Genomic DNA, 10,456 nt, shown 5'->3' on the forward strand with positions numbered 1-10,456 from the left:
ATTATAAATACCAAAACAACAACACATAATGTACTTGTTGGCCAATCTGGGTACCCAGGATCTGTGGGTACCCTGCAAGAGAGAGACCTGGGACAACAGATTTAATGAATGTTCATATTGTATTTCATTATAGTAACCACACCATTTTGTTTTCATGCTTCTGTGTTATAGATTCCTCCATATATATTTTTTCCTTTCAGGCATACCACAAACTTCAGAAGTCCCAACCTTCTGCCCTGTTGTCTCATATGTCATTAGTTGAGTCTTTCGTTGGGCATGTTTCCCCAGATGTTCTTCGATTGCATAAGGATCTACTTATTGATTTGTTCAAGGAAGCTCTTATTCTGCGGACAAAAGAGGTACGTGTACAGGCTTTATTCTGTAATATTCAAGAAGAGATACATTCATACATACATACATATACCAAAGGCTTTTTTTCCCCCTTATAAGGGAGGTAGCCAAAAAATAAAGGCATGAAAACCACTCCCACCCATTCCATCCCTATCACACTCCACTCTTCTCCACCCTCTTCCCTCCCTCTTATCTTGACACCTCCTGGATGATGGGTCATCCCTGCATCTCGCCCTCTGCCATGGGTCAGAAGCAGTGCCGCAAGACACGGCACATCCACAGCAAGGCTGCTTCATTAAATCGGCAACCCCCCCTCTCCATCCCCTTATGCAGAAAAGGAGATGGGGAGAAATCCCTTCAGGCTGTGTCAAATTATTTCTCACACATACTCAAGAAGAGATAATGTATAAGAAATTTAAAGAACAAAAAAGCTTAACCTCCAAATGGGGATAAGTGTTTAGTGTTGAATATAGATAGCAGGGGGGTTCTTTGACTTCTGACTTGTAGAATGATCATTTGTAGGTACAGTACCAGTCATTGGTTCCTTAGTTTATTGTACTGGGGACCAATGATGGTCCTGCAAGATGTTGTGCAGAGCTGCCCGTTTTTAAAACCCATCAACCCCTACATTTCCATCAAGAGGTGCAGCCTTTAGGGGCTGACATTTGGTCCCAGAACTGGGTCCAGAATATCTTTTAGCATCAGTCAACTGTATTTCCAACACCTATTCACACATAGAGAAATGACAACCAGCAACCTCCCCTCTCCTCTTCTTTCATTACTTTCATCAAATGACAGAAACAGTCCCACACCAATACAACACACAGAACATTACAAAGCATCTTCCCAGAGAGATTTGTGGGAAGGACCAAGGACTGTTGCCAGCTGCTATAGGGCTGCAGGTTTTCAACTTGTACATACATACATACATACATACATACATATACCAAGGCTTTTTCCCCCTTACAAGGGGGGTAGCCAAAAAGAAAAAGGCATAAAATCATTCCCACCCATTCCATCCCTGAATACACTCCACATCCCTCCACCCTCCCTCTTATCTTAGCACCTCCTGAATGACGGGTCATCCCTGCACCTTGTCCACTGCCCTGGGTCAGAAGCAGTGTCGCAAGACACAGCACATCCACAGCAAGGCCACTTCATTAAATTCAACTTGTAGAACAGTTATTATTATTATTTCATTCAAAGCTAAGAGGGGAGGGAAGCTAGGGTGATGGATGAGTGAAACGGGTAGGGGTAGATGTATGCCGTGACTTATTTTTTTTAGGAATTTACTCTTTAGGGCTACAGAGAGTAGGGTGCCAAGTCCTATCCTCCATTCCATTTTAGTTGCCTTTTTCGACCCAAGTGGGAAAGCTTGGTGGCAGCATTCTTTTTCCCCTACCACAGTTTGGTGAAAATGGAAATATATATTCAGAGAAGTGGTACAGGACAGTATTAAGAATGTGGGGGCAGCATAATGGAGGGACAGTTGTAGTACGAGTAGAATAGCATATTTTCTCTAAGATATTTCCTCAAACACAGACAAAATGATGTGTGGCTCTGGTCCATAGTTATGCTCCATATAGATTCTAAAGTATCAGTTGCATGCTACTAAGTAGATTTTTACCTCATAATAACATGCATCCAGTACCCCAAACAGGGATGCAGGGATGACCCGTCATCCAGGAGGAGCCAAGATGAGGTGGGAGGGTTTAGGGGGTGGAATGGGTGGGAGTGGAATTATACCTTTTGACTTTGGCTACCTCCCTTGTAAGGGGGGGGGAAATGCCCTTGGTATATGTATTATTATTATTTATTTACTACCTCCCTTGTAAGGGGTGAAAATGCCCTTGGTATATGTATTATTTATTTACTACCTCCCTTGTAAGGGGGGAAAATGCCCTTGGTATATGTATGTATTATTATTATTATTATTTATTTACTACCTCCCTTGTAAGGGGGAAAAAGCCCTTGGCTTGTGGCACTGCTTCTGACCCAGGGCAGTGGACAAGATGCAGGGATGACCTGTCATCCAGGAGGTGCCAAGATAAGAGGGAGAGAAGAGGGTAGAGTGGAGTGGAGTATGTTGGGGATGGAATGGGTTGAAGTGGTTTCTGTGCCTTTTTTTTATATTTTCCTTGTAAGGGGGAAAAAGCATTTGGTATATGTATGTATTATTTATTTACTGAACTACTTAATTAACATTCATCATTTTCCCACAGAGTGAGAGTGAATTCATGATTCGTGTTGAAGGTGGTGTTATTTCTGCCCTTGTCCGCCTTCTTCTTCGCCTGAATGAGGATGACAACATAGCAATCTTCCTTTCAATTCAGCATTGGGCATTTGAATCTGTAAAGGATCAACCAGAAAGATTAATTACATTCTTTAGGTAATTTTTGCATGATTGTTTGTCAAATTAATGACATGATTGCAATTTTGTTTATTATAGTAACAGTACAGATAATAAGAATATGTCTTGTTTGATAGACAAGTTTGGTATATGTAGACTGCATGCTAACACATCTATAGATTGATGACCATATACAGTTAATCAGTGCTCTATTTTTAGTTCATATATGTAAACATATATATATATATATATATATATATATATGTATATATATGTATATACATTTATATATATATATATATATATATATATATATATATACACAGATATATAAATATATACATATAAATAAATATACATACAAATATACATATATATATAAATATATATATAGAGATATATATATACAGATAGATATACAGATATATATATATATATATATATATATATATATATATATATGTATATATATGTATATACATTTATATATATATATATATATATATGTATATACATACACACACACAGGATGCAGGGATGACCCGTCATCTAGGAGGTGCCAAGAGAAGGAGGGTGGAGGGGAGTGGAATATATGGGAAATGAAATGTGTGGGAGTGTTTTCTATGCCTTTTTCTTTTTGGCTACCCCCCATGTAAGGGGGAAAAAGCCTTTGGTATATGTATGTATGTTAAAGTTGGAGTGTGTGTCCTTAGAATGTCGATGTGGTGGGTGGTATGTAGATGTTGGTGATGTTTGCTGTTTTAACAGTATTGACCATAGAAACCAGTTGCCCCAGATGGAACTACACACACACGAAAGACATGAGCATCTTATACTCTTCTACACTTATTCTTTCCAGACTGCAATACAAAATTTCTTCACAAAGTGATTTATGAGTTTAACTGTTGGTGTGGTGACTCATAGGAGCCACAGATCTTGTGCAGGAGAACTGGGGGTGACCAATTGATTGGCATAATGCACATACACAGCACCTCCACAGCAGGGCTTCACAGCCAAAGCTGTGAGGCATATGGATATAGGAACATAAACAATTTGGGGGGAAATTCATTGAACTCAGAGAATTACAAAATATTCCCCATGAAGTTAGGATCAGCAGAGTATTGATGGATTCTTTATTGAATATTATTTAAGATATGTGTATCAATATCATCATGAAGAAAATTAACTGTGATTTTACTTTACAGATTTGCAGATTCTCTTGCTGGAGCCCTCAAAATATTGTTCCTCAAGGCTAAACTTGCTGACCATTTATACTCGCGAATGGCCAAGCTCTTGAATGAAAATAATACTTTGAATAGTTCAAACATGGTAAGACCTTTCATCATAGTATAGAATTATGTCTTAATTAAGTTGTACAAAGATTTATTTGTCTTCATATGTTTATAATTGAAAGGAAATGAATAAATGTCAAGTTGGAATGAAAAGTGCGATGAGAAATAGGTATTTACCTAGTTGTATTAGACGGGAAGGGAGTTATGCTTGTAGTGACCCGTCTTTGTATCTCCCAGCATCAAGGTTTTTCTTTAAATCTTGAATAGTATTTGCACACACTGTTTCTTTATCTAAGTTATTTAATATTTGAGAATAAATGCAAAGACAAGGGTGTATGGAATGATTGTGCCTATGGTGCTGTATGGAGACTTGGACTATACAGAAGGTAGAGAAGAAGAGGGAATATTTTAGATGAAGTGTTTGAGAAATATGATGTGTTACAAGAACGGATAAAATGAAAGATGCCAAAGTGAGACAGAAAAAGGTGAGGAACGGAGTCGTTGAATTGGGTAGATAAGAGAATGCTGAGGTGGTTTGGGGATATGAAAAGAAAGAATGAATAAGGAAAGATTAGTGAAAGAGTGTAGAAAGCAGAAGTGAATGGAGCCTGCCTGAGAGGAAGAATGAGAATTAAGTGAGTTTTGGATACACGTGAAATGTCTGTTGAACAGGGTTTAGTCATACAATATTATGAAATACCTATATATATTTTTATGATATCTCCTCAGGTGTTTGGATCAAGAAGCAGTGCTGATAAGAAGACATGCATTTTATTGAATTACATCATAGATACACTGACAAAAATCTTCTTATATGACTCTGTCAATTTCACAAATCAGGAGCGCTTTGAGATCATGCTGCTGCCATTATTGGATCAGGTCAGTAGAAAGGCTGTAGTATTTCTTCTTAAACTGATTCAGTTTTTTAATAATATTAATTGTATTTAATGATTTGAGCCTTATGGCCAACCTTTTCATTAGTTTGAAATTATGTAATGATGTGTGCTTCATGGTGTAACCAGGTTATTAGATTGAGTAATGGATAGGGGTAGTTGTATGGCTTGCCTGGGTACCTCCCTTGTAAGGGAAACTGGGAATCTTTGTAACATTACAAAGAATGGTCTGTGACCTCAGGGACATCACAAAAATCTCTGTAGTACATAAAATTGATGTAGTTGGTGCTACAAGACTGGGTCAGAGGTCAGAAGAATTTTCTTGTCAGTTCTTCAGGAGCAGTTGTGATCATAACCAAATGACCTGTTGAGGAAACCTCAAATTTGCCACATCCATAGTGTTAATGCTTCATCCTTTTAGTTGTAGCATTGTTAATGAATTACTTCTCTTTCATGTGCAGCTTGAAAACAACATTGGTGATGAGTCAGCCTACAAGAAGCGGTTGTCAGATCATCTGATTCCTTGTGTGGTCAAGTTTACAATTGCAGTTGGTGATGACTCATTATGGAAGGATATTAATCGTCAAATTCTTCTGCGTGTTAGGAATGATGATGATCCAAAGGTATGGGTGTGAAGTTATGCACATTTTTCTAAAAGCTGTTGTTCAGAAGTTGTAGGACAGTTCAATCTAAGAAAGCTTGGTAATAATGTGAAAATGGACGAGTGTAGATATCCTTAAAGAATTCATGTATATTGATGGGCCTGGAGTGAGAGCAAGTGGTAGACCAAGGAAAAGAGTTTGATGAAATGAGAGAAAATATAAGCACTACTGGTTAGAATGTTGAACAAGCAAGAATGTATGTATGTATGTGACAGAGAAGAATGTATAGACTATGTGATGATTTTTCCATGAGAACAGTGTACTGTGATGAACTGGTAGTACATACATACATATACCAAAGGCTTTTTCCCCCCTTACAAGGAAGGTAGCCAAAAAACAATGGCACAAAAACCATTCCCGCCCATTCCATCTCTGATACACTCCACTCCCCTCCACCCTCTACCCTCCCTCTTATCTTGGCACCTCCTGGATGATGGGTCATCCCTGCATCTTGTCCACTGCCCTGGGTCAGAAGCAGTGTCGCAAGACACAGCACATCCACAGGAAGGCCGCTTCATTAAATTGCCCCCCCACTCTCTGCGTCCCTTTATGCAGAAAGGGAGAAGACAGGAAGAAATCCCTTTGGGCTGCGTCTTAAATTTTTCTCACACATACTACCTCACCCCCTCATCCCCCCCACCCATTCCACCTCATGCATCACAACATCATCCATATACAACCATTCTTTATTCACCCCTGTCTTCTGTCCTCTCCTGTCATTCCTCAACAGACATTCCCCTCTTCCCCAAAGCCCCTTTCACCCCATCCATCTCATCCTAGGTCGCCCCCTCATGTTCACTCTCTCCACATGTGCCTTCCATACCTCTTTTACTAATCTTTCTTCACTCATTCTTTCCATGTGTCCAAACCATCCCATACACTTTCATCCACCCTATCTCCCAACTCCCTTACCACCCCTGTTCTGTTCTTCACCTCCTCATTTCTCTCTCTATCCAGCCAATACCCCCCAAACACATTCAAACTCCTCTCTTCCTCTCTTATGTTCCATGTTTCTACTTTCTGCCCCATACAGTGCTGTTGGCACAATCACACCTTTATACAATCTCCTCTTAGCCTCCATTCCCAAATGTCTCTCTCATTACACTATTTAATCCACCAAGGCATTTACTCGCTTCTCTCAATCTACATTCTACCTCCACCTCCACTCCACCCTTTCCTGCCACATTCGCACCCAAGTATCTAAAACTATCCACTTCCTCCAGTCGCTCTCCCTTAATGCTCACTTCCAGTCTGCTGCCACTTTCACCCCTTGTACATCTCATCACCTTACTTTTACCCACATTTATCTTCAACTTTCTTCTTTCACACACTCTCCCAAACTCTGTCACCAACTTCCTCAATCCCTCCTCTGATCCTGCTACAAGCGCAGTGTCATCCGCAAACAACAGCTGGCTCACCTCCCACTTTTCTCTATTTTCTTTAAACATCTCCTGTCCCTGACCCACCACCCTTGCATTTACCTCTCGCACCACCCATCCATGTATAAGTTGAACAGCCAGGGCAACATAACACATCCCTGACGAAGTCCCACCTTTACCTCAAACCACTCACTCCCTCCATTTCTAATCCTGACACATGATCTACTACTCTCGTAAAAACTCTTGACAGCCCCTAGAAGTTTTCTTCCTATCCTGTATATCTGCAAAACCTCCCACAGTTCTTTCCTGTCTACCCTGTCATAAGCCTTTTCCAGATCCATAAAAGCCCAAAGTACATCCTTACCTTTTCTTATAGCTTTTTCACATATCTGTTTCACCACAAAAATCTGATCTACACAACCTCTACCTGTCCTAAATCCACACTGTTCCTCACCAATTACTCCCTCTGTTCCTCTCCTAATCCTCTCAATCAAGACCCTCCCATAAGCCTTCCCAACTACACATAACAAGCTAATCCCTCTGGAACTATACAGGCACTCCTCCAGTCTTCCAGCACTCTACCCTCTCTCCAGCAAACATTAAAATAACCTCACCACACCAGTCCACCATCACTATACCTCCTTTTTTTAAACATTCTGCATGGCATCCATGCAACCCAGGTGCCTTACCTGCTCTCATCATCTTAACAACTGCCTTCACTTCATCCTTCCTTATTTCTGCTCCATTTTCCTCACTAACCATGGTCATTTTCTTAACACTTCCCACTGCAACAATCTTGCCCTCCCTATCCTCCTTCACATTTAGTAACTCCCTAAAATACTCTGCCCATCGTCCCCTTACTGCCTTCTCTTCCATTATCATCTCTCCATCTGCACCTTTTACCTTTTCTTCTCTACTTGATTCACCTCCTCTTCGTTTCTTAATTTCTTTCCAAAACATCATTTTATTACTTTCAAAAATTTCTGTTATACTCTTACCCCATTTCACATCTACTCTCCTCTTTGCCTCATTTACCTTGTGCTTTACTTCACTTCTCTTTTCTTTGCACCTCTCATATGTATTACTGAGAATGAAATGAAGTGCAGTTTTAAATGACAAGGTGTTGAAGAAGACATCAAAGTCTTGAGTTTGTTCCTGACTAGTTTCACTCAATGGCTTCTTCAGAAGAATGATGCTAATATACTAACATCTCATTTCTCTATAGTGTCATGTAGGACACCACAGATCAGTTTCCAGTGTTTATAATGTTTATAAAAAACAAAAAAGAAAGGTACTCAGTACCCCATACTGGAGCAATGACTGCATTGCAACAACCCACCCCCTACACCTCGCAATGTCCATACAAAGGTATATATACACAAGTTAATAGACAAGCACTCCTCAACAGATACCAAACTCCTTAGTTCACAAAATCCTCCAGAAATCAATCCAGCAGAGAAATCACTTCCAAGACAGGCAAGAGTGATGCTAGCACACCTACATTCAGGACACCATCCTTTACCAAGACCACACTAACACAGAATATGCCTAAAGAGACATCAAGATCCCAAGGTGTAACCACCACATAGAAACCACAGATGACCTAATACTACACTCCCTCACTCAGTTACTTCAAACAACAGTACAAGAACTCTTCAATGAGTAACTCATGGGATAAATCAGGCTATGACTGCAACAGATCTCCTGTGAGAGAGAACTTGGATAGGATTGAATGATTTTTTTTCTTCTAGGTTTCTCAGACAATTGGTCAGTACCCACATAATATTATATTTTTGTAAATTATAGTCCTCCTTGATAATCGTGTAATTAATTGCATTTTACAGGTAATACTTGCTGCTCTTGACATGTTTGAAGCACTGGTTGACCAGCTTGGAGAAGATTACTTGCAACCTCTTCTAGCAGACACCATTCCATATGTAACGGAAGTCTTAGAAAGTCTTAATACTGAAGTCGAAGTAAAGACTAAAAATATATTTGTTAAAATGGAAAATATATTAGGGGATAGCCTTAAAACTTATCTTGATTAAAATGTATACATGTGAAGGTTTTTTTATTCCATTCTTTTGTTTTCACACAAATGGTGAGAAGAATCATTGTACACAGAAATGAAAACTAAAATCTAAACCCACTTCAGACTAAGATTACTTTTGATTCATGTTATGATTGTTTAAAGTGCATACCATGCTAGGGAATATCCTGAGGCACCCAAAGGTGAATAAGCAAGTAAGGTAATTTAGATATAGGGTGGTAATACAGGACTCCTAGTGTATCAATAAGCAGAAATTACACAACTAGCAAGGATACTTGAGCCCCAATCTGTGTTAATTTTCTTGTATATACATCCACTCCAACAGCACATAAGATGAGATTATGGCAGAGGTACCTTGCTCCAATCAAAACATAGGTTTAGATAAAGTGGAAGTGCTAGAAGTGTTAAATATGTTTGAGATGAAGTGTCTGAAAAGTATGTTAGGGGTTACAAGGTTGGATAGAGTGGGAAATGAGGAGAAGGGGTGTGAGAAAGGAGATTGTAGATGGGTCTGATGAAAGAATATTGGGATGGTGTGGACACAAAGAATGAGTGAAGAAAGATTGGCAAAATAGGTGTGGAAGACAGAGGTGGATAGATGAAGTTGAGGAGACAACTAAGGACAAGATGGATGGTTGGGTGACGGGCTTTGAGCAAGAGGGGAATGACTGTTGAGCAAAGAAGGGAGAAGGCAAGAGAGGGGTGTGTGGAAGATGGCCGTATAAGGAATATATTTTGATGCAGCCTGAAAGCATTTGTTCCAATCTTCCATATTTTCCTCATGAGGGGATGGAAAAGGTGGGGAGGGGGGTCATCAGTTAAGTGAAGCAGCCTTGCTGCATTGGTTCTGATCCAGACAGGGATGACCCCTCATCCACAAGGAGCTAAGATTAGGGAAACAAGTGTGGTAGATGGGAGCAGATGTATGTCCGACTTGGCTAGCCCCTTATAATGGGAAAGAAACCCTTGGTATATAGATAGATAGATAGAAGTTTAAAAGGTACTGGAGGCGCCAGATTTGAGAAAAATCCTGAGGCCTAATGGGGATCTCAAATTGGATAATCAAAGAATGTGGGGAAGAGCTGATAAGATCCATCAGTTCATTGAAAGAGGAAAAAGAGCTAAATGATTAGAAAATGGCAAATATGGTACCAATTTAGAAAGTAAGGAATATGGAAAAACTTGCAGGGTAGTTTCCTTGACCAGTAAGATAGCTATGTGAAAGGAATATGAAATATGGATGAAATATTTAGAAAAATCCTGGCAGATAACTGATTCAGAAAAGGGAAGGTATGAATTTCCATTTTGTTGAGTTTTTATTTACGAATCTACATGCAAGAAGATGTGGATGGACTATATAGCACCAGGATCCTGAGGAAATTTTCAAATAAGTATACTGGTGCCAAGGAGTATTGGAAAAGTTTTGCACATAGATGTGCTCGGGGGGGAGGGAAATGGACTGCCAGATTGTCATTTTCC

At 39.6% G+C, this 10,456-nt stretch overlaps 1 protein-coding gene across 1 annotated transcript in view; it reads left to right on the forward strand.

Annotated features, from left to right (window-relative positions):
• Positions 1-8,991, forward strand: part of l(2)k09022 (HEAT repeat containing 1 homolog l(2)k09022) — a 62,422-nt gene extending 53,431 nt beyond the window's left edge. Inside the window, exons 29-34 of the mRNA XM_076200016.1 lie at positions 201-359; positions 2,574-2,740; positions 3,907-4,030; positions 4,723-4,872; positions 5,348-5,509; positions 8,772-8,991. Coding sequence (XP_076056131.1) covers positions 201-359; positions 2,574-2,740; positions 3,907-4,030; positions 4,723-4,872; positions 5,348-5,509; positions 8,772-8,975 — 966 coding nt within the window. The 3' untranslated portion in view covers positions 8,976-8,991. The remainder of the gene's footprint in view (positions 1-200; positions 360-2,573; positions 2,741-3,906; positions 4,031-4,722; positions 4,873-5,347; positions 5,510-8,771) is intronic.
• Positions 8,992-10,456: the final 1,465 nt, after the last annotated feature.

This window comes from Oratosquilla oratoria, chromosome 16 (genome assembly GCF_046742065.1).
Source record: "Oratosquilla oratoria isolate Oo_2021 chromosome 16, ASM4674206v1, whole genome shotgun sequence".
Lineage (NCBI taxonomy): Eukaryota > Metazoa > Arthropoda > Malacostraca > Stomatopoda > Squillidae > Oratosquilla > Oratosquilla oratoria.